This window comes from Salvelinus fontinalis, unplaced genomic scaffold (genome assembly GCF_029448725.1).
Source record: "Salvelinus fontinalis isolate EN_2023a unplaced genomic scaffold, ASM2944872v1 scaffold_0001, whole genome shotgun sequence".
Lineage (NCBI taxonomy): Eukaryota > Metazoa > Chordata > Actinopteri > Salmoniformes > Salmonidae > Salvelinus > Salvelinus fontinalis.
The window spans coordinates 444,677-471,282 of NW_026600210.1; the positions used below are offsets into that span (position 1 = coordinate 444,677).

Genomic DNA, 26,606 nt, shown 5'->3' on the forward strand with positions numbered 1-26,606 from the left:
AAAAGTGTGCCGAGGACAGTGAAACCCCCCCCCCCGAGTGGAGCGCAGCCAATAAACCAAGGTATGAACACGTCTATCTAGACATCACATTAACCCGGGCCAGTATTCACACAGCGTCTCAGAGTAGGACTCTCGTACGGCAGTATTCCTTAGTCTGAGACGCTTTATAAAATACAGACCGTGAACGTTCGCTCTGTAGATCTGGACTGATACCATATCTTGGAATTAAGGTGTTATGTAGTGTTATAATCATATCTTGGTATTATGTTACGTAGCATTATAACTATACCTTGGTATTATGTATTATTATATTATGTAGCATTATAACTATACCTTGGTATTAGGTATTATGTTAAGTAGCATTATAACCATACCTTGGTATTATGCATTGTTGTGTAGCGTTATAACCATACCTTGGTATTGTTATGTAGCATTATAACCATACCTTGGTATTATGTTATGTAGCATTATAACCATACCTTGGTATTATGCATTGTTGTGTAGAGTTATAACCATACCTTGGTGTTATGTGGCATTATAGCCATACCTTGGTATTGTGTTATGTAGCATTATAACCACACCTTGGTATTATGTTATGTAGCATTATAACCACACCTTGGTATTATGTTATGTAGCCTTATAACCATACCTTGGTATTATGTTACGTAGCCTTATAACCATACCTTGGTATTATGTTATGTAGCATTATAACCATACCTTGGTATTAGCTGCAATCCAGTTGGATGTTTCACTGTCATCGTCACACTTTTTAATCCACTTTCTCAGCCACTGTAGGACAGCAGAGCAACAGAGGTCAGCTAATTGTTGCATATTCATCCAGCAAGACAGACATACACCTGAGTGTACAAAACATTAGGAACACCTGTACTTCCCATGACATAACCTGACCAGGTGAAAGATATGATCCCTTATTGATGTCACCTGTTAAACCCCCTTCAATCAGTGTAGATGAAGGAAACAGGTTTTTTTAAGCTTTAAGAAAATTGAGACATGGATTGTGTCTGTGTGCCACTCAGAGGATGAATGGGCAAGACAAAATATTCAAGTGCCTTTGAACGGGGGTATGGTAGTAGGTGCCAGGCGCACCGATCCATCACCCAAAAGGACATCCAGACAACTTGACAACAGGCTTTTGACACCGTAGAGTCCGTGCCACGACGAATTGAGGCTGTTCTGAAGGCAAAAGGGGAGTGGTGCACCTCCATATTAGGAGGCTGTTCCTACTGTTATGAACCTAGCCCTATGTCATGTCAGAGGATAGAACCTAGCCCTATGTCATGTCAGAGGATAGAACCTAGCCCTATGTCATGTCAGAGGGTAGAACCTTGCCCAATATCGTGTCATGTCAGAGGATAGAACCTAGCCCTATGTCATGTCAGAGGATAGAACCTAGCCCTATGTCATGTCAGAGGATAGAACATAGCCCTATGTCGTGTCAGGGTGTAGAACCTAGGCCTATGTCAGGATAGAACCTAGCCCTATGTCGTGTCAGGGTGTAGAACCTAGGCCTATGTCAGGATAGAACCTAGCCCTATGTCGTGTCAGGGTGTAGAACCTAGGCCTATGTCAGGATAGAACCTAGCCCTATATCGTGTCATGTCAGAGGGTAGAACCTAGCCCAATATCATGCCAGAGGATAGAACCTAGCCCAATATCGTGTCAGAGGGTAGAACCTAGCCCTATGTCATGTCAGAGGATAGAACCTAGCCCTATGTCATGTCAGAGGATAGAACCTAGCCCTATGTCATGTCAGAGGATAGAACCTAGCCCTATGTCATGTCAGAGGATAGAACCTAGCCCTATGTCATGTCAGAGGATAGAACCTAGCCCTATGTCATGTCAGAGGATAGAACCTAGCCCTATGTCGTGTCAGAGGATAGAACCTAGCCCTATGTCGTGTCAGAGGATAGAACCTAGCCCTATATCGTGTCAGAGGATAGAACCTAGCCCTATATCGTGTCAGAGGATAGAACCTAGCCCTATGTCATGTGACAGAGGGTTGGACCTAGCCCTATATCGTGTCAGAGGATAGAACCTAGCCCTATGTCGTGTCAGAAAGTAGAACCTAGCCCTATGTCGTGTCAGAAAGTAGAACCTAGCCCTATATCGTGTCAGGGGGTAGAACCTAGCCCTATGTCATGTGACAGAGGGTTGGACCTAGCCCTATGTCATGTGTCAGAGGATAGAACCTAGCCCTATGTCATGTGTCAGAGGGTAGGACCCAGCCCTATGTCATGCGTCAGAACCTAGCCCTATGTCATGTGTCAGAGGGTAGGACCTAGCCCTATGTCATGTGTCAGAGGGTAGGACCTAGCCCTATGTCATGTGTCAGAGGGTAGGTCCTAGCCCTATGTCATGTGTCAGAGGGTAGGACCTAGCCCTATGTCATGTGTCAGAGGGTAGGACCTAGCCCTATGTCATGTGTCAGAGGGTAGGACCTAGCCCTATGTCATGCCTTCTGCACATACCTTACACTTGACAGGATCGTGCCAGTTCTCCCCACAGTTGAAGCTAGAATGATAAAATACATCCCATTAGTATCAATTGTTTCTATTCTCCCTCATGTTGTAGTTGCAGGCATTAGGTAAAAGGTTGCCAGCAGGAAGCTATGATCCCAGAGGAGCCTGTTGTGACTGGTAGCAGCTACGAGGGGAGGGGAGGAAAACTCAAGGCTGCTGGGCTCTCATACCAACTCCGACATACCCGGGCCGTCGGCCCGAGTCTAGACTACACCCGGGCCGTCGGCCCGAGTCTAGACTTAAGACTCCTTAAGGTGTAGACTGTATTGTAATTTGATAGTAAAGAAAGGACAAGGCAGATCATTTAGGAGACTTGTCTTACCAGAACTGTCGACCACACTTGCACCTGACCGGCTTGGCGTCGGGGTACTGGACTTTAACGACGTGATGGCAGTCTGGTGCAGGACACCACTTCAACAGTCTATTACACTGGAGAAGTGGGAGATTAGGACAGGAAGACCAACAGTCTATTACACTGGAGAAGTGGGAGATTAGGACAGGAAGACCAACAGTCTATTACACTGGAGAAGTGGGAGATTAGGACAGGAAGACCAACAGTCTATTACACTGGAGAAGTGGGAGATTAGGACAGGAAGACCAACAGTCTATTACACTGGAGAAGTGGGAGATTAGGTAACAGTAATTAGTAGGTAATTAGTATAACAGTGATGTAGTCTAGTCTAATGCACATTGGTCTAGTCTAATGCACATTGGTCTAGTCTAATGCACATTGGTCTAGTCTAATGCACATTGGTCTAGTCTAATGCACATTGGTCTAGTCTAATGCACATTGGTCTAGTCTAATGCACATTGGTCTAGTCTAATGCACATTGGTCTAGTCTAATGCACATTGGTCTAGTCTAATGCACCATGGTGTAGTCTAGTCTAATGCACCATGGTGTAGTCTAGTCTAATGCACCATGGTGTAGTCTAGTCTAATGCACCATGGTGTAGTCTAGTCTAATGCACCATGGTGTAGTCTAGTCTAATGCACCATGGTGTAGTCTAGTCTAATGCACCATGGTGTAGTCTAGTCTAATGCACCATGGTGTAGTCTAGTCTAATGCACCATGGTGTAGTCTAGTCTAATGCACCATGGTGTAGTCTAGTCTAATGCACCATGGTGTAGTCTAGTCTAATGCACCATGGTGTAGTCTAGTCTAATGCACCATGGTGTAGTCTAGTCTAATGCACCATGGTGTAGTCTAGTCTAATGCACCATGGTGTAGTCTAGTCTAATGCACCATGGTGTAGTCTAGTCTAATGCACCATGGTGTAGTCTAGTCTAATGCACCATGGTGTAGTCTAGTCTAATGCACCATGGTGTAGTCTAGTCTAATGCACCATGGTGTAGTCTAGTCTAATGCACCATGGTGTAGTCTAGTCTAATGCACCATGGTGTAGTCTAGTCTAATGCACCATGGTGTAGTCTAGTCTAATGCACAATGGTGTAGTCTAGTCTAATGCACAATGGTGTAGTCTAGTCTAATGCACAATGGTGTAGTCTAGTCTAATGCACAATGGTGTAGTCTAGTCTAATGCACAATGGTGTAGTCTAGTCTAATGCACATTGGTGTAGTCTAGTCTAATGCACATTGGTGTAGTCTAGTCTAATGCACATTGGTGTAGTCTAGTCTAATGCACATTGGTGTAGTCTAGTCTAATGCACATTGGTGTAGTCTAGTCTAATGCACATTGGTGTAGTCTAGTCTAATGCACATTGGTGTAGTCTAGTCTAATGCACATTGGTGTAGTCTAGTCTAATGCACATTGGTGTAGTCTAGTCTAATGCACATTGGTGTAGTCTAGTCTAATGCACAATGGTGTAGTCTAGTCTAATGCACAATGGTGTAGTCTAGTCTAATGCACAATGGTGTAGTCTAGTCTAATGCACAATGGTGTAGTCTAGTCTAATGCACAATGGTGTAGTCTAGTCTAATGCACAATGGTGTAGTCTAGTCTAATGCACAATGGTGTAGTCTAGTCTAATGTACATTGAATTCATTGCATTTTCTTATTTTTCCACTTTGAACTCATGAATAACGTAGAAGGTAAACTTACCTCTACAAAACTATTGGTGATTAAATGTTGGTACTTCAGCTTCACTTTAGAGTCTGTTATGAGGCGCCTGGAGGGGGAATAACAAAACAAACGTATTACAATCCACGATGTCTTGACAAAGTAAGCTAGCTTTCCCTGAAGAACATACGTGACTTACGGAAAGTATTCAGACCCCTTCACTTTTTCCACATTTTGTTACGTTACAGCCTTATTCTACAATGGATTAAATAAAAATAAAATAAATCTACACACAACACCCCATAATGACAAAGCGAAAACAGGTTTTTAGAAATTGTTGGCTATTTTATAAAAAATAAACCGAAATACCTTATTTACATAAGTATTCAGACCCTTTGCTATGAGACCCGAAATTGAGCTCAGACACATCCTGTTTCCATTGATCATCCTTGAGATGTTTCTACAACTTGATTGGAGTCCACCTGTGGTAAATTCAATTGAATGGACATGATTTGGAAAGGCACACACCTGTCTATATAAGGTCCCACAGTTGACAGTGCATGTCAGAGCAAAAACCAAGCCATGAGGTCGAAGGAATTGTCCGTAGAGCTCCGAGACAGGATTGTGTCGAGGCACAGATCTTGGGGAGGGTACCAAAAGATTTCTGCAGTATTGAAGGTCCCCAAGAACACAGTGGCCTCCACCATTCTTAAATGGAAGAAGTTTGGAACCACCAAGACTCTTCCTAGAGCTGGCAGCCCGTCCAAACTGAGCAATCAGGGGAGAAGGGCCATGGTCAGGGAGGTGACCAAGAACCCGATGGTACCTCAGACAGAGCTCCAGAGTTCCTCTGTGGAGATGGTTGTCCTTCTGGAATGTTCTTCCATCTCTGCAGCACTCCACCAATCAGGCCTTTATGATTGAGTGGCCAGACGGAAGCCACTCCTCAGTAAAAAGGCACATGACAGCCTGCTTGGAGTTTGCCAAAAGGCACCTAATGACTCTCAGACCATGAAAAATAACATTCTACTTATGCAAATGTGATCGTTTTATTTATAAATTAGCCAACATTTCTAAAAACCTGTTTTTGCTTCATCATTATGGGGTATGGTGCGTGGATAGTCCCCCCCCTCCTCATCAATTTAACCAATTTTAGAATAAGGCTGTAACGTTACAAAATGTGGAAAGAAATTCAAGGGGTCTGAATACTTTTCCCGAATGCTCTGTAAATACTACCAATATGGTGCGTTTGCTATAATGCTGCAGAAATGGGTTGAGTTTGCCTCACTAACAGAGGAAAAACATCATCTAGGTCGTTAGGTAAATGGCTACATGAATGTTGTATGGTGTTGAAGCCTGCTGTAACCTGACCGGCAACATTTAGTCAACAGCGTACTGTAGTGAGGCTACGGCTGTAGCGAGATCAGGGCGAGGCTACGGCTGTAGCGAGATCAGGGCGAGACTACGGCTGTAGCGAGATCGGGGCGACGGCTGTAGCGAGATCGGGGCTACGGCTGTAGCGAGATCGGGGCTACGGCTGTAGCGAGATCAGGGCGAGGCTACGGCTGTAGCGAGATCGGGGCTACGGCTGTAGCGAGATCGGGGCTACGGCTGTAGCGAGATCGGGGCTACGGCTGTAGCGAGATCGGGGCTACGGCTGTAGCGAGATCGGGGCTACGGCTGTAGCGAGATCGGGGCGACGGCTGTAGCGAAATCGGGGCGACGGCTGTAGCGAAATCGGGGCGACGGCTGTAGCGAAATCGGGGCGACGGCTGTAGCGAGATCGGGGCGACGGCTGTAGCGAGATCGGGGCGACGGCTGTAGCGAGATCGTGGCGACGGCTGTAGCGAGATCGGGGCGACGGCTGTAGCGAGATCGGGGCGACGGCTGTAGCGAGATCGGGGCGACGGCTGTAGCGAGATCGGGGCGACGGCTGTAGCGAGATCGGGGCGACGGCTGTAGCGAGATCGGGGCGACGGCTGTAGCGAGATCGGGGCTACGGCTGTAGCGAGATCGGGGCTACGGCTGTAGTGAGATCAGGGCGAGGCTTCGGCTGTAAATTAGCTTTAGCGCTGCCTACTGGGTCAAGACGGGAAACTACAGATTAACAATCATGTCCTCAATACAGTCTACAGCAGGGGTGTCAAACTCATTCCACGGAGGGCCTAGTGTCTGCAGGTTTTTGGTTTTTCCTTTCAATAAAGCCCTAGACAACCAGGTGTGGGGAGTTCCTAACTAATTAGTGATGTTAATTCATCAATCAAGTACAAGGGAGGAGCGAAAACCCGCAGACACTCGGCCCCCCGTGGAATGAGTTTGACACCTGTGGTCTACAGGCATTGGGTTTTCTTATTGATGTCACCTGTTAAATCCACTTCAAATCAGTGTAGATGAAGGGGGAGGAAACAGGTTAAAGAAGGATTTTTAAAGCCTCTATACAATTGAGACATGGATTGTGTGTGTGTGCCATTCAGAGGGTGAATGGGCAAGACAAAATATTGAAGTGCCTTTGAACGAGGTTTGGTAATAGGTGCCAGGTGCAACGGTTTGAGTCAAGAACTGCAACGCTGCTGGGGTTTTACACACTTAACAGTTTCCCATGTGTATCAAGAATGGTTCACCACCCAAAGGACATCCAGCCAACTGGACACAACTGTGGGGAAGCGTTGGAGTCGACATGGGCCAGCATTCCTGTGAGACGCTTTCGACACCTTGTAGAGTCCCATGACCCGATGAATTGAGGCTGTTCTTGGGGTGGGGGGGGGGGGGGGGGGGGTGGGGTTAAACTCAATATTAGGTGTTCCTAATGTTCGGTGCACTCATCAGACCATAACTCACATGACGGTGTTGTCGTCCACTAAGATGTCACAGCTATGGGCAGGGCAGGAGATGGTCTGAAAACAGAAGAGTTCAATAGACGATGACTAAACAGTAGGTGTAAATCAGTCCCTTTTTATACATAAGATAAAATGTAGGATGCAAGACTTACCTGTCCCATCCCTTCCTCGATGATTTTGGTTGTCAGGTAATCTCCCCAGCACTGCATACAGAACTTGTGTCCACACTCTAGGCCAGTGAAATACTTTTTTGGGGGGGAAAAAAACAAGAAAACATTAGTTTAGATTTTTAGACACCAAACAGTTGAGTCTCGGGTCTCGGGACCGGAGGGGTCACAGCTCCATCTGCATCCAATAGGGCTCCGGTCCGTAGTGCGCAGTACAGGGTTCCACAGGGGGCCCGTACAGGACCTTGGAAAACATTTGGTAGCCATGGATACCACCGGACAGACGTGACAGAGCGTTTTTTTTTAAAACACACCACTTTGAAACAACATTTAAATCTCTTGGTGCGTTTTCACAATGTGTATCAACTGGCTGTTTCCCTGGACGGCCCGCTGTCACTTATCCTATCAGGGTGAGATCAGCGCATTGCCTAGCAACAAAACACAGTGGAATTTCATTGAATAGCCCGTCTCTCTCTCTAAGTATTATTATTTTTTCAATCTTTATTTAACTAGGAAACTCAGTTAAGATTAAATTCTTATTTTCAATGACGGCCTACCGGGGAAGAGTGGGTTAACTGCCTTGTTTCAGGGGGCAGAACGACAGATTTTTACCTTGTCAGCTCGGGGATATAAATATATATATATATATATATATAGTACATTCATCTTCAGATAGCTAGGTGAGACAACCACATATCACAGTCATAGTCAGTACATTCATCTACAGATAGCTAGGTGGGACAACCACATATCACTGTCATAGTCAGTACATTCATCTACAGATAGCTAGGTGGGACAACCACATATCATAGTCAGTACATTCATCTACAGATAGCTAGGTGGGACAACCACATATCATAGTCAGTACATTCATCTACAGATAGCTAGGTGAGACAACCACATATCACAGTCATAGTCAGTACATTCATCTACAGATAGCTAGGTGAGACAACCACATATCACAGTCATAGTCAGTACATTCACCTTCAGTTAGCTAGGTGGGACAACCACATATCAGTCATAGTCAGTACATTCATCTACAGATAGCTAGGTGGGACAACCACATATCACAGTCATAGTCAGTACATTCATCTCCAGATAGCTAGGTGGGACAACCACATATCACAGTCATAGTCAGTACATTCATCTACAGATAGCTAGGTGAGACAACCACATATCACAGTCATAGTCAGTACATTAATCTACGTATAGCTAGGTGAGACAACCACATATCACAGTCATAGTCAGTACATTCATCTACAGATAGCTAGGTGGGACAACCACATATCACAGTCAGTACATTCATCTTCAGATAGCTAGGTGGGACAACCACATATCACAGTCATAGCAAGTACATTCATCTTCAGATAGCTAGGTGAGACAACCACATATCACAGTCAGTACATTCATCTCCAGATAGCTAGGTGGGACAACCACATATCACAGTCAGTACATTCATCTACAGATAGCTAGGTGAGACAACCACATATCACAGTCACAGTCAGTACATTCATCTACAGATAGCTAGGTGGGACAACCACATATCACAGTCAGTACATTCATCTACAGATAGCTAGGTGGGACAACCACATATCACAGTCATAGTCAGTACATTAATCTCCAGATAGCTAGGTGGGACAACCACATATCACAGTCATAGTCAGTACATTCATCTTCAGATAGCTAGGTGAGACAACCACATATCACAGTCATAGTCAGTACATTCATCTACAGATAGCTAGGTGGGACAACCACATATCACAGTCATAGTCAGTACATTCATCTTCAGATAGCTAGGTGGGACAACCACATATCACAGTCATAGTCAGTACATTCATCTTCAGATAGCTAGGTGAGACAACCACATATCACAGTCAGTACATTCATCTACAGATAGCTAGGTGGGACAACCACATATCACAGTCATAGTCAGTACATTCATCTCCAGATAGCTAGGTGGGACAACCACATATCACAGTCATAGTCAGTACATTCATCTACAGATAGCTAGGTGGGACAACCACATATCACAGTCATAGTCAGTACATTCATCTACAGATAGCTAGGTGGGACAACCACATATCACAGTCATAGTCAGTACATTCATCTACAGATAGCTAGGTGGGACAACCACATATCACTGTCATAGTCAGTACATTCATCTCCAGATAGCTAGGTGGGACAACCACATATCACAGTCATAGTCAGTACATTCATCTACAGATAGCTAGGTGAGACAACCACATATCACAGTCATAGTCAGTACATTCATCTACAGATAGCTAGGTGAGACAACCACATATCACAGTCAGTACATTCATCTACAGATAGCAAGGTGAGACAACCACATATCACAGTCATAGTCAGTACATTCATCTACAGATAGCTAGGTGGGACAACCACATATCACAGTCATAGTCAGTACATTCATCTACAGATAGCTAGGTGAGACAACCACATATCACAGTCAGTACATTCATCTACAGATAGCAAGGTGAGACAACCACATATCACAGTCATAGTCAGTACATTCATCTACAGATAGCTAGGTGAGACAACCACATATCACAGTCATAGTCAGTACATTCATCTCCAGATAGCTAGGTGAGACAACCACATATCACAGTCATAGTCAGTACATTCATCTACAGATAGCTAGGTGGGACAACCACATATCACAGTCAGTACATTCATCTTCAGATAGCTAGGTGGGACAACCACATATCACTGTCATAGTCAGTACATTCATCTACAGATAGCTAGGTGAGACAACCACATATCACAGTCATAGTCAGTACATTCATCTACAGATAGCTAGGTGGGACAACCACATATCACAGTCATAGTCAGTACATTCATCTACAGATAGCTAGGTGAGACAACCACATATCACAGTCATAGTCAGTACATTCATCTCCAGATAGCTAGGTGGGACAACCACATATCACAGTCAGTACATTCATCTACAGATAGCTAGGTGGGACAACCACATATCACAGTCAGTACATTCATCTACAGATAGCTAGGTGAGACAACCACATATCACAGTCATAGTCAGTACATTCATCTACAGATAGCTAGGTGAGACAACCACATATCACAGTCATAGTCAGTACATTCATCTACAGATAGCTAGGTGGGACAACCACATATCACAGTCACAGTCAGTACATTCATCTTCAGATAGCTAGGTGGGACAACCACATATCACAGTCATAGTCAGTACATTCATCTCCAGATAGCTAGGTGGGACAACCACATATCACAGTCAGTACATTCATCTCCAGATAGCTAGGTGAGACAACCACATATCACAGTCATAGTCAGTACATTCATCTCCAGATAGCTAGGTGAGACAACCACATATCACAGTCAGTACATTCATCTACAGATAGCTAGGTGGGACAACCACATATCACAGTCAGTACATTCATCTACAGATAGCTAGGTGGGACAACCACATATCACAGTCAGTACATTCATCTACAGATAGCTAGGTGGGACAACCACATATCACAGTCAGTACATTCATCTACAGATAGCTAGGTGAGACAACCACATATCACAGTCATAGTCAGTACATTCATCTACAGATAGCTAGGTGAGACAACCACATATCACAGTCATAGTCAGTACATTCATCTACAGATAGCTAGGTGGGACAACCACATATCACAGTCATAGTCAGTACATTCATCTACAGATAGCTAGGTGGGACAACCACATATCACAGTCAGTACATTCATCTCCAGATAGCTAGGTGGGACAACCACATATCACAGTCATAGTCAGTACATTCATCTACAGATAGCTAGGTGGGACAACCACATATCACAGTCAGTACATTCATCTACAGATAGCTAGGTGGGACAACCACATATCACAGTCATAGTCAGTACATTCATCTCCAGATAGCTAGGTGAGACAACCACATATCACAGTCATAGTCAGTACATTCATCTACAGATAGCTAGGTGGGACAACCACATATCACAGTCAGTACATTCATCTCCAGATAGCTAGGTGGGACAACCACATATCACAGTCAGTACATTCATCTACAGATAGCTAGGTGGGACAACCACATATCACAGTCAGTACATTCATCTCCAGATAGCTAGGTGGGACAACCACATATCACAGTCATAGTCAGTACATTCATCTCCAGATAGCTAGGTGGGACAACCACATATCACAGTCAGTACATTCATCTCCAGATAGCTAGGTGGGACAACCACATATCACAGTCATAGTCAGTACATTCATCTTCAGATAGCTAGGTGGGACAACCACATATCACAGTCAGTACATTCATCTCCAGATAGCTAGGTGGGACAACCACATATCACAGTCATAGTCAGTACATTCATCTCCAGATAGCTAGGTAAGACAACCACATATCACAGTCAGTACATTCATCTCCAGATAGCTAGGTGGGACAACCACATATCACAGTCATAGTCAGTACATTCATCTACAGATAGCTAGGTGGGACAACCACATATCACAGTCATAGTCAGTACATTCATCTCCAGATAGCTAGGTGGGACAACCACATATCACAGTCATAGTCAGTACATTCATCTACAGATAGCTAGGTGAGACAACCACATATCACAGTCAGTACATTCATCTACAGATAGCTAGGTGAGACAACCACATATCACAGTCAGTACATTCATCTACAGATAGCTAGGTGAGACAACCACATATCACAGTCATAGTCAGTACATTCATCTACAGATAGCTAGGTGGGACAACCACATATCACAGTCATAGTCAGTACATTCATCTACAGATAGCTAGGTGGGACAACCACATATCACAGTCATAGTCAGTACATTCATCTACAGATAGCTAGGTGGGACAACCACATATCACAGTCATAGTCAGTACATTCATCTACAGATAGCTAGGTGGGACAACCACATATCACAGTCATAGTCAGTACATTCATCTACAGATAGCTAGGTGAGACAACCACATATCACAGTCATAGTCAGTACATTCATCTACAGATAGCTAGGTGAGACAACCACATATCACAGTCATAGTCAGTACATTAATCTACGTATAGCTAGGTGGGACAACCACATATCACAGTCATAGTCAGTACATTCATCTACAGATAGCTAGGTGAGACAACCACATATCACAGTCATAGTCAGTACATTCATCTACAGATAGCTAGGTGAGACAACCACATATCACAGTCAGTACATTCATCTTCAGATAGCTAGGTGGGACAACCACATATCACAGTCATAGTCAGTACATTCATCTACAGATAGCTAGGTGGGACAACCACATATCACAGTCATAGCAAGTACATTCATCTTCAGATAGCTAGGTGAGACAACCACATATCACAGTCACAGTCAGTACATTCATCTACAGATAGCTAGGTGGGACAACCACATATCACAGTCAGTACATTCATCTACAGATAGCTAGGTGGGACAACCACATATCACAGTCATAGTCAGTACATTCATCTCCAGATAGCTAGGTGGGACAACCACATATCACAGTCAGTACATTCATCTACAGATAGCTAGGTGGGACAACCACATATCACAGTCATAGTCAGTACATTCATCTACAGATAGCTAGGTGGGACAACCACATATCACAGTCAGTACATTCATCTCCAGATAGCTAGGTGGGACAACCACATATCACAGTCATAGTCAGTACATTCATCTTCAGATAGCTAGGTGAGACAACCACATATCACAGTCATAGTCAGTACATTCATCTACAGATAGCTAGGTGGGACAACCACATATCACAGTCAGTACATTCATCTCCAGATAGCTAGGTGGGACAACCACATATCACAGTCATAGTCAGTACATTCATCTTCAGATAGCTAGGTGGGACAACCACATATCACAGTCATAGTCAGTACATTCATCTTCAGATAGCTAGGTGAGACAACCACATATCACAGTCAGTACATTCATCTACAGATAGCTAGGTGGGACAACCACATATCACAGTCATAGTCAGTACATTCATCTCCAGATAGCTAGGTGGGACAACCACATATCACAGTCATAGTCAGTACATTCATCTACAGATAGCTAGGTGGGACAACCACATATCACAGTCATAGTCAGTACATTCATCTACAGATAGCTAGGTGGGACAACCACATATCACAGTCATAGTCAGTACATTCATCTCCAGATAGCTAGGTGAGACAACCACATATCACAGTCATAGTCAGTACATTCATCTACAGATAGCTAGGTGAGACAACCACATATCACAGTCATAGTCAGTACATTCATCTACAGATAGCTAGGTGAGACAACCACATATCACAGTCATAGTCAGTACATTCATCTACAGATAGCTAGGTGGGACAACCACATATCACAGTCAGTACATTCATCTTCAGATAGCTAGGTGGGACAACCACATATCACAGTCATAGTCAGTACATTCATCTACAGATAGCTAGGTGAGACAACCACATATCACAGTCATAGTCAGTACATTCATCTCCAGATAGCTAGGTGGGACAACCACATATCACAGTCAGTACATTCATCTACAGATAGCTAGGTGGGACAACCACATATCACAGTCATAGTCAGTACATTCATCTACAGATAGCTAGGTGAGACAACCACATATCACAGTCACAGTCAGTACATTCATCTACAGATAGCTAGGTGGGACAACCACATATCACAGTCAGTACATTCATCTCCAGATAGCTAGGTGAGACAACCACATATCACAGTCATAGTCAGTACATTCATCTCCAGATAGCTAGGTGAGACAACCACATATCACAGTCATAGTCAGTACATTCATCTACAGATAGCTAGGTGGGACAACCACATATCACAGTCATAGTCAGTACATTCATCTACAGATAGCTAGGTGAGACAATCACATATCATAGTCAGTACATTCATCTACAGATAGCTAGGTGGGACAACCACATATCACAGTCAGTACATTCATCTACAGATAGCTAGGTGAGACAACCACATATCACAGTCAGTACATTCATCTACAGATAGCTAGGTGGGACAACCACATATCACAGTCAGTACATTCATCTACAGATAGCTAGGTGAGACAACCACATATCACAGTCACAGTCAGTACATTCATCTTCAGATAGCTAGGTGGGACAACCACATATCTCAGTCAGTACATTCATCTACAGATAGCTAGGTGAGACAACCACATATCACAGTCATAGTCAGTACATTCATCTACAGATAGCTAGGTGGGACAACCACATATCACAGTCATAGTCAGTACATTCATCTACAGATAGCTAGGTGAGACAACCACATATCAGTCAGTACATTCATCTACAGATAGCTAGGTGGGACAACCACATATCACAGTCATAGTCAGTACATTCATCTACAGATAGCTAGGTGAGACAACCACATATCACAGTCATAGTCAGTACATTCATCTTCAGATAGCTAGGTGGGACAACCACATATCACAGTCATAGTCAGTACATTCATCTACAGATAGCTAGGTGGGACAATCACATATCACAGTCAGTACATTCATCTACAGATAGCTAGGTGAGACAATCACATATCACAGTCAGTACATTCATCTACAGATAGCTAGGTGAGACAACCACATATCACAGTCAGTACATTCATCTACAGATAGCTAGGTGAGACAATCACATATCACAGTCAGTACATTCATCTCCAGATAGCTAGGTGGGACAACCACATATCACAGTCATAGTCAGTACATTCATCTACAGATAGCTAGGTGGGACAACCACATATCACAGTCATAGTCAGTACATTCATCTTCAGATAGCTAGGTGAGACAACCACATATCACAGTCATAGTCAGTACATTCATCTACAGATAGCTAGGTGGGACAACCACATATCACAGTCAGTACATTCATCTCCAGATAGCTAGGTGGGACAACCACATATCACAGTCATAGTCAGTACATTCATCTTCAGATAGCTAGGTGGGACAACCACATATCACAGTCATAGTCAGTACATTCATCTTCAGATAGCTAGGTGAGACAACCACATATCACAGTCAGTACATTCATCTACAGATAGCTAGGTGGGACAACCACATATCACAGTCATAGTCAGTACATTCATCTCCAGATAGCTAGGTGGGACAACCACATATCACAGTCATAGTCAGTACATTCATCTACAGATAGCTAGGTGGGACAACCACATATCACAGTCAGTACATTCATCTACAGATAGCTAGGTGAGACAACCACATATCACAGTCACAGTCAGTACATTCATCTTCAGATAGCTAGGTGGGACAACCACATATCTCAGTCAGTACATTCATCTACAGATAGCTAGGTGGGACAACCACATATCACAGTCATAGTCAGTACATTCATCTACAGATAGCTAGGTGAGACAACCACATATCACAGTCATAGTCAGTACATTCATCTACAGATAGCTAGGTGGGACAACCACATATCACAGTCATAGTCAGTACATTCATCTACAGATAGCTAGGTGAGACAACCACATATCACAGTCATAGTCAGTACATTCATCTACAGATAGCTAGGTGGGACAACCACATATCACAGTCATAGTCAGTACATTCATCTACAGATAGCTAGGTGGGACAACCACATATCACAGTCAGTACATTCATCTCCAGATAGCTAGGTGGGACAACCACATATCACAGTCATAGTCAGTACATTCATCTACAGATAGCTAGGTGAGACAACCACATATCACAGTCATAGTCAGTACATTCATCTACAGATAGCTAGGTGAGACAACCACATATCACAGTCATAGTCAGTACATTCATCTACAGATAGCTAGGTGAGACAACCACATATCACAGTCACAGTCAGTACATTCATCTACAGATAGCTAGGTGGGACAACCACATATCACAGTCAGTACATTCATCTACAGATAGCTAGGTGGGACAACCACATATCACAGTCATAGTCAGTACATTCATCTACAGATAGCTAGGTGGGACAACCACATATCACAGTCATAGTCAGTACATTCATCTACAGATAGCTAGGTGAGACAACCACATATCACAGTCATAGTCAGTACATTCATCTACAGATAGCTAGGTGGGACAACCACATATCACAGTCAGTACATTCATCTACAGATAGCTAGGTGGGACAACCACATATCACAGTCAGTACATTCATCTCCAGATAGCTAGGTGAGACAACCACATATCACAGTCAGTACATTCATCTCCAGATAGCTAGGTGGGACAACCACATATCACAGTCAGTACATTCATCTCCAGATAGCTAGGTGGGACAACCACATATCACAGTCATAGTCAGTACATTCATCTACAGATAGCTAGGTAAGACAACCACATATCACAGTCAGTACATTCATCTCCAGATAGCTAGGTGGGACAACCACATATCACAGTCATAGTCAGTACATTCATCTACAGATAGCTAGGTGGGACAACCACATATCACAGTCATAGTCAGTACATTCATCTCCAGATAGCTAGGTGGGACAACCACATATCACAGTCATAGTCAGTACATTCATCTACAGATAGCTAGGTGAGACAACCACATATCACAGTCAGTACATTCATCTACAGATAGCTAGGTGAGACAACCACATATCACAGTCATAGTCAGTACATTCATCTACAGATAGCTAGGTGGGACAACCACATATCACAGTCATAGTCAGTACATTCATCTACAGATAGCTAGGTGGGACAACCACATATCACAGTCATAGTCAGTACATTCATCTACAGATAGCTAGGTGGGACAACCACATATCACAGTCATAGTCAGTACATTCATCTACAGATAGCTAGGTGAGACAACCACATATCACAGTCATAGTCAGTACATTCATCTACAGATAGCTAGGTGAGACAACCACATATCACAGTCATAGTCAGTACATTAATCTACGTATAGCTAGGTGGGACAACCACATATCACAGTCATAGTCAGTACATTCATCTACAGATAGCTAGGTGAGACAACCACATATCACAGTCATAGTCAGTACATTCATCTACAGATAGCTAGGTGAGACAACCACATATCACAGTCAGTACATTCATCTCCAGATAGCTAGGTGGGACAACCACATATCACAGTCAGTACATTCATCTTCAGATAGCTAGGTGGGACAACCACATATCACAGTCATAGTCAGTACATTCATCTACAGATAGCTAGGTGGGACAACCACATATCACAGTCAGTACATTCATCTACAGATAGCTAGGTGGGACAACCACATATCACAGTCATAGTCAGTACATTCATCTCCAGATAGCTAGGTGGGACAACCACATATCACAGTCATAGTCAGTACATTCATCTACAGATAGCTAGGTGGGACAACCACATATCACAGTCAGTACATTCATCTCCAGATAGCTAGGTGGGACAACCACATATCACAGTCATAGTCAGTACATTCATCTTCAGATAGCTAGGTGAGACAACCACATATCACAGTCAGTACATTCATCTACAGATAGCTAGGTGGGACAACCACATATCACAGTCATAGTCAGTACATTCATCTCCAGATAGCTAGGTGGGACAACCACATATCACAGTCATAGTCAGTACATTCATCTACAGATAGCTAGGTGGGACAACCACATATCACAGTCATAGTCAGTACATTAATCTACAGATAGCTAGGTGGGACAACCACATATCACAGTCAGTACATTCATCTACAGATAGCTAGGTGGGACAACCACATATCACTGTCATAGTCAGTACATTCATCTACAGATAGCTAGGTGAGACAACCACATATCACAGTCATAGTCAGTACATTCATCTACAGATAGCTAGGTGAGACAACCACATATCACAGTCAGTACATTCATCTACAGATAGCTAGGTGAGACAACCACATATCACAGTCATAGTCAGTACATTCATCTACAGATAGCTAGGTGAGACAACCACATATCACAGTCATAGTCAGTACATTCATCTACAGATAGCTAGGTGAGACAACCACATATCACAGTCATAGTCAGTACATTCATCTACAGATAGCTAGGTGGGACAACCACATATCACAGTCAGTACATTCATCTTCAGATAGCTAGGTGGGACAACCACATATCACAGTCATAGTCAGTACATTCATCTACAGATAGCTAGGTGAGACAACCACATATCACAGTCATAGTCAGTACATTCATCTCCAGATAGCTAGGTGGGACAACCACATATCACAGTCAGTACATTCATCTACAGATAGCTAGGTGGGACAACCACATATCACAGTCATAGTCAGTACATTCATCTACAGATAGCTAGGTGGGACAACCACATATCACAGTCAGTACATTCATCTACAGATAGCTAGGTGGGACAACCACATATCACAGTCATAGTCAGTACATTCATCTACAGATAGCTAGGTGGGACAACCACATATCACAGTCATAGTCAGTACATTCATCTACAGATAGCTAGGTGAGACAACCACATATCACAGTCACAGTCAGTACATTCATCTACAGATAGCTAGGTGGGACAACCACATATCACAGTCAGTACATTCATCTCCAGATAGCTAGGTGAGACAACCACATATCACAGTCATAGTCAGTACATTCATCTCCAGATAGCAAGGTGAGACAATCACATATCATAGTCAGTACATTCATCTACAGATAGCTAGGTGGGACAACCACATATCACAGTCAGTACATTCATCTACAGATAGCTAGGTGAGACAACCACATATCACAGTCAGTACATTCATCTACAGATAGCTAGGTGGGACAACCACATATCACAGTCAGTACATTCATCTACAGATAGCTAGGTGAGACAACCACATATCACAGTCACAGTCAGTACATTCATCTTCAGATAGCTAGGTGGGACAACCACATATCTCAGTCAGTACATTCATCTACAGATAGCTAGGTGGGACAACCACATATCACAGTCATAGTCAGTACATTCATCTACAGATAGCTAGGTGAGACAACCACATATCACAGTCACAGTCAGTACATTCATCTACAGATAGCTAGGTGGGACAACCACATATCACAGTCAGTACATTCATCTCCAGATAGCTAGGTGAGACAACCACATATCACAGTCATAGTCAGTACATTCATCTCCAGATAGCAAGGTGAGACAATCACATATCATAGTCAGTACATTCATCTACAGATAGCTAGGTGGGACAACCACATATCACAGTCAGTACATTCATCTACAGATAGCTAGGTGAGACAACCACATATCACAGTCAGTACATTCATCTACAGATAGCTAGGTGGGACAACCACATATCACAGTCAGTACATTCATCTACAGATAGCTAGGTGAGACAACCACATATCACAGTCACAGTCAGTACATTCATCTTCAGATAGCTAGGTGGGACAACCACATATCTCAGTCAGTACATTCATCTACAGATAGCTAGGTGAGACAACCACATATCACAGTCATAGTCAGTACATTCATCTACAGATAGCTAGGTGAGACAACCACATATCACAGTCAGTACATTCATCTACAGATAGCTAGGTGGGACAACCACATATCACAGTCAGTACATTCATCTACAGATAGCTAGGTGGGACAACCACATATCACAGTCATAGTCAGTACATTCATCTCCAGATAGCTAGGTGAGACAACCACATATCACAGTCATAGTCAGTACATTCATCTCCAGATAGCTAGGTGGGACAACCACATATCACAGTCAGTACATTCATCTACAGATAGCTAGGTGGGACAACCACATGTCATAGTCAGTACATTCATCTACAGATAGCTAGGTGAGACAACCACATATCACAGTCATAGTCAGTACATTCATCTACAGATAGCTAGGTGGGACAACCACATATCACAGTCAGTACATTCATCTACAGATAGCTAGGTGGGACAACCACATATCACAGTCATAGTCAGTACATTCATCTACAGATAGCTAGGTGGGACAACCACATATCACAGTCATAGTCAGTACATTCATCTACAGATAGCTAGGTGAGACAACCACATATCACAGTCATAGTCAGTACATTCATCTACAGATAGCTAGGTGGGACAACCACATATCACAGTCAGTACATTCATCTACAGATAGCTAGGTGGGACAACCACATATCACAGTCATAGTCAGTACATTCATCTCCAGATAGCTAGGTGAGACAACCACATATCACAGTCATAGTCAGTACATTCATCTACAGATAGCTAGGTGGGACAACCACATATCACAGTCAGTACATTCATCTCCAGATAGCTAGGTGAGACAACCACATATCACAGTCAGTACATTCATCTCCAGATAGCTAGGTGGGACAACCACATATCACAGTCAGTACATTCATCTTCAGATAGCTAGGTGGGACAACCACATATCACAGTCAGTACATTCATCTCCAGATAGCTAGGTGGGACAACCACATATCACAGTCATAGTCAGTACATTCATCTCCAGATAGCTAGGTAAGACAACCACATATCACAGTCAGTACATTCATCTCCAGATAGCTAGGTGGGACAACCACATATCACAGTCATAGTCAGTACATTCATCTACAGATAGCTAGGTGAGACAACCACATATCACAGTCAGTACATTCATCTACAGATAGCTAGGTGAGACAACCACATATCACAGTCAGTACATTCATCTTCAGATAGCTAGGTGGGACAACCACATATCACAGTCATAGTCAGTACATTCATCTCCAGATAGCTAGGTGAGACAACCACATATCACAGTCATAGTCAGTACATTCATCTACAGATAGCTAGGTGGGACAACCACATATCACAGTCATAGTCAGTACATTCATCTACAGATAGCTAGGTGGGACAACCACATATCACAGTCATAGTCAGTACATTCATCTACAGATAGCTAGGTGGGACAACCACATATCACAGTCATAGTCAGTACATTCATCTACAGATAGCTAGGTGAGACAACCACATATCACAGTCAGTACATTCATCTACAGATAGCTAGGTGAGACAACCACATATCACAGTCAGTACATTCATCTTCAGATAGCTAGGTGAGACAACCACATATCACAGTCATAGTCAGTACATTCATCTACAGATAGCTAGGTGAGACAACCACATATCACAGTCATAGTCAGTACATTCATCTACAGATAGCTAGGTGAGACAACCACATATCACAGTCAGTACATTCATCTACAGATAGCTAGGTGAGACAACCACATATCACAGTCATAGTCAGTACATTCATCTCCAGATAGCTAGGTGAGACAACCACATATCACAGTCATAGTCAGTACATTCATCTACAGATAGCTAGGTGGGACAACCACATATCACAGTCAGTACATTCATCTTCAGATAGCTAGGTGGGACAACCACATATCACTGTCATAGTCAGTACATTCATCTACAGATAGCTAGGTGAGACAACCACATATCACAGTCATAGTCAGTACATTCATCTACAGATAGCTAGGTGGGACAACCACATATCACAGTCATAGTCAGTACATTCATCTACAGATAGCTAGGTGAGACAACCACATATCACAGTCATAGTCAGTACATTCATCTCCAGATAGCTAGGTGGGACAACCACATATCACAGTCAGTACATTCATCTACAGATAGCTAGGTGAGACAACCACATATCACAGTCATAGTCAGTACATTCATCTACAGATAGCTAGGTGAGACAACCACATATCACAGTCATAGTCAGTACATTCATCTACAGATAGCTAGGTGGGACAACCACATATCACAGTCACAGTCAGTACATTCATCTTCAGATAGCTAGGTGGGACAACCACATATCACAGTCATAGTCAGTACATTCATCTCCAGATAGCTAGGTGGGACAACCACATATCACAGTCAGTACATTCATCTCCAGATAGCTAGGTGAGACAACCACATATCACAGTCAGTACATTCATCTACAGATAGCTAGGTGGGACAACCACATATCACAGTCAGTACATTCATCTACAGATAGCTAGGTGGGACAACCACATATCACAGTCAGTACATTCATCTACAGATAGCTAGGTGGGACAACCACATATCACAGTCAGTACATTCATCTACAGATAGCTAGGTGAGACAACCACATATCACAGTCATAGTCAGTACATTCATCTACAGATAGCTAGGTGAGACAACCACATATCACAGTCATAGTCAGTACATTCATCTACAGATAGCTAGGTGAGACAACCACATATCACAGTCATAGTCAGTACATTCATCTACAGATAGCTAGGTGGGACAACCACATATCACAGTCATAGTCAGTACATTCATCTACAGATAGCTAGGTGGGACAACCACATATCACAGTCAGTACATTCATCTCCAGATAGCTAGGTGGGACAACCACATATCACAGTCATAGTCAGTACATTCATCTACAGATAGCTAGGTGGGACAACCACATATCACAGTCAGTACATTCATCTACAGATAGCTAGGTGGGACAACCACATATCACAGTCATAGTCAGTACATTCATCTCCAGATAGCTAGGTGAGACAACCACATATCACAGTCATAGTCAGTACATTCATCTACAGATAGCTAGGTGGGACAACCACATATCACAGTCAGTACATTCATCTCCAGATAGCTAGGTGGGACAACCACATATCACAGTCAGTACATTCATCTACAGATAGCTAGGTGGGACAACCACATATCACAGTCAGTACATTCATCTCCAGATAGCTAGGTGGGACAACCACATATCACAGTCATAGTCAGTACATTCATCTCCAGATAGCTAGGTGGGACAACCACATATCACAGTCAGTACATTCATCTCCAGATAGCTAGGTGGGACAACCACATATCACAGTCATAGTCAGTACATTCATCTTCAGATAGCTAGGTGGGACAACCACATATCACAGTCAGTACATTCATCTCCAGATAGCTAGGTGGGACAACCACATATCACAGTCATAGTCAGTACATTCATCTACAGATAGCTAGGTGAGACAACCACATATCACAGTCAGTACATTCATCTACAGATAGCTAGGTGAGACAACCACATATCACAGTCAGTACATTCATCTTCAGATAGCTAGGTGGGACAACCACATATCACAGTCATAGTCAGTACATTCATCTCCAGATAGCTAGGTGAGACAACCACATATCACAGTCATAGTCAGTACATTCATCTACAGATAGCTAGGTGGGACAACCACATATCACAGTCATAGTCAGTACATTCATCTACAGATAGCTAGGTGGGACAACCACATATCACAGTCATAGTCAGTACATTCATCTACAGATAGCTAGGTGGGACAACCACATATCACAGTCATAGTCAGTACATTCATCTACAGATAGCTAGGTGAGACAACCACATATCACAGTCAGTACATTCATCTACAGATAGCTAGGTGAGACAACCACATATCACAGTCATAGTCAGTACATTCATCTACAGATAGCTAGGTGAGACAACCACATATCACAGTCATAGTCAGTACATTCATCTACAGATAGCTAGGTGAGACAACCACATATCACAGTCAGTACATTCATCTACAGATAGCTAGGTGAGACAACCACATATCACAGTCATAGTCAGTACATTCATCTCCAGATAGCTAGGTGAGACAACCACATATCACAGTCATAGTCAGTACATTCATCTACAGATAGCTAGGTGGGACAACCACATATCACAGTCAGTACATTCATCTTCAGATAGCTAGGTGGGACAACCACATATCACTGTCATAGTCAGTACATTCATCTACAGATAGCTAGGTGAGACAACCACATATCACAGTCATAGTCAGTACATTCATCTACAGATAGCTAGGTGGGACAACCACATATCACAGTCATAGTCAGTACATTCATCTACAGATAGCTAGGTGAGACAACCACATATCACAGTCATAGTCAGTACATTCATCTCCAGATAGCTAGGTGGGACAACCACATATCACAGTCAGTACATTCATCTACAGATAGCTAGGTGAGACAACCACATATCACAGTCATAGTCAGTACATTCATCTACAGATAGCTAGGTGAGACAACCACATATCACAGTCATAGTCAGTACATTCATCTACAGATAGCTAGGTGGGACAACCACATATCACAGTCACAGTCAGTACATTCATCTTCAGATAGCTAGGTGGGACAACCACATATCACAGTCATAGTCAGTACATTCATCTCCAGATAGCTAGGTGGGACAACCACATATCACAGTCAGTACATTCATCTCCAGATAGCTAGGTGAGACAACCACATATCACAGTCAGTACATTCATCTACAGATAGCTAGGTGGGACAACCACATATCACAGTCAGTACATTCATCTACAGATAGCTAGGTGGGACAACCACATATCACAGTCAGTACATTCATCTACAGATAGCTAGGTGGGACAACCACATATCACAGTCAGTACATTCATCTACAGATAGCTAGGTGAGACAACCACATATCACAGTCATAGTCAGTACATTCATCTACAGATAGCTAGGTGAGACAACCACATATCACAGTCATAGTCAGTACATTCATCTACAGATAGCTAGGTGAGACAACCACATATCACAGTCATAGTCAGTACATTCATCTACAGATAGCTAGGTGGGACAACCACATATCACAGTCATAGTCAGTACATTCATCTACAGATAGCTAGGTGGGACAACCACATATCACAGTCAGTACATTCATCTCCAGATAGCTAGGTGGGACAACCACATATCACAGTCATAGTCAGTACATTCATCTACAGATAGCTAGGTGGGACAACCACATATCACAGTCAGTACATTCATCTACAGATAGCTAGGTGGGACAACCACATATCACAGTCATAGTCAGTACATTCATCTCCAGATAGCTAGGTGAGACAACCACATATCACAGTCATAGTCAGTACATTCATCTACAGATAGCTAGGTGGGACAACCACATATCACAGTCAGTACATTCATCTCCAGATAGCTAGGTGGGACAACCACATATCACAGTCAGTACATTCATCTACAGATAGCTAGGTGGGACAACCACATATCACAGTCAGTACATTCATCTCCAGATAGCTAGGTGGGACAACCACATATCACAGTCATAGTCAGTACATTCATCTCCAGATAGCTAGGTGGGACAACCACATATCACAGTCAGTACATTCATCTCCAGATAGCTAGGTGGGACAACCACATATCACAGTCATAGTCAGTACATTCATCTTCAGATAGCTAGGTGGGACAACCACATATCACAGTCAGTACATTCATCTCCAGATAGCTAGGTGGGACAACCACATATCACAGTCAGTACATTCATCTCCAGATAGCTAGGTGGGACAACCACATATCACAGTCATAGTCAGTACATTCATCTCCAGATAGCTAGGTAAGACAACCACATATCACAGTCAGTACATTCATCTCCAGATAGCTAGGTGGGACAACCACATATCACAGTCATAGTCAGTACATTCATCTACAGATAGCTAGGTGGGACAACCACATATCACAGTCATAGTCAGTACATTCATCTCCAGATAGCTAGGTGGGACAACCACATATCACAGTCATAGTCAGTACATTCATCTACAGATAGCTAGGTGAGACAACCACATATCACAGTCAGTACATTCATCTACAGATAGCTAGGTGAGACAACCACATATCACAGTCAGTACATTCATCTACAGATAGCTAGGTGAGACAACCACATATCACAGTCATAGTCAGTACATTCATCTACAGATAGCTAGGTGGGACAACCACATATCACAGTCATAGTCAGTACATTCATCTACAGATAGCTAGGTGAGACAACCACATATCACAGTCATAGTCAGTACATTCATCTACAGATAGCTAGGTGAGACAACCACATATCACAGTCATAGTCAGTACATTAATCTACGTATAGCTAGGTGGGACAACCACATATCACAGTCATAGTCAGTACATTCATCTACAGATAGCTAGGTGAGACAACCACATATCA

General features: G+C 43.1%; 1 protein-coding gene across 2 annotated transcripts in view; it reads right to left on the reverse strand.

Annotated features, from left to right (window-relative positions):
• The window catches only part of arih1 (ariadne ubiquitin-conjugating enzyme E2 binding protein homolog 1 (Drosophila)), a 57,570-nt gene that overhangs the window by 13,191 nt on the left and 17,773 nt on the right, over positions 1 to 26,606 (reverse strand). For both annotated transcript variants that reach the window (XM_055910123.1, XM_055910122.1), the window contains exons 4-9: positions 7,549 to 7,641; positions 7,398 to 7,453; positions 4,602 to 4,668; positions 2,863 to 2,969; positions 2,490 to 2,532; positions 718 to 789 (exon numbers count right to left, since the gene is read on the reverse strand). In XM_055910123.1, the coding sequence (XP_055766098.1) occupies positions 718 to 789; positions 2,490 to 2,532; positions 2,863 to 2,969; positions 4,602 to 4,668; positions 7,398 to 7,453; positions 7,549 to 7,641 (438 nt within the window). The remainder of the gene's footprint in view (positions 1 to 717; positions 790 to 2,489; positions 2,533 to 2,862; positions 2,970 to 4,601; positions 4,669 to 7,397; positions 7,454 to 7,548; positions 7,642 to 26,606) is intronic.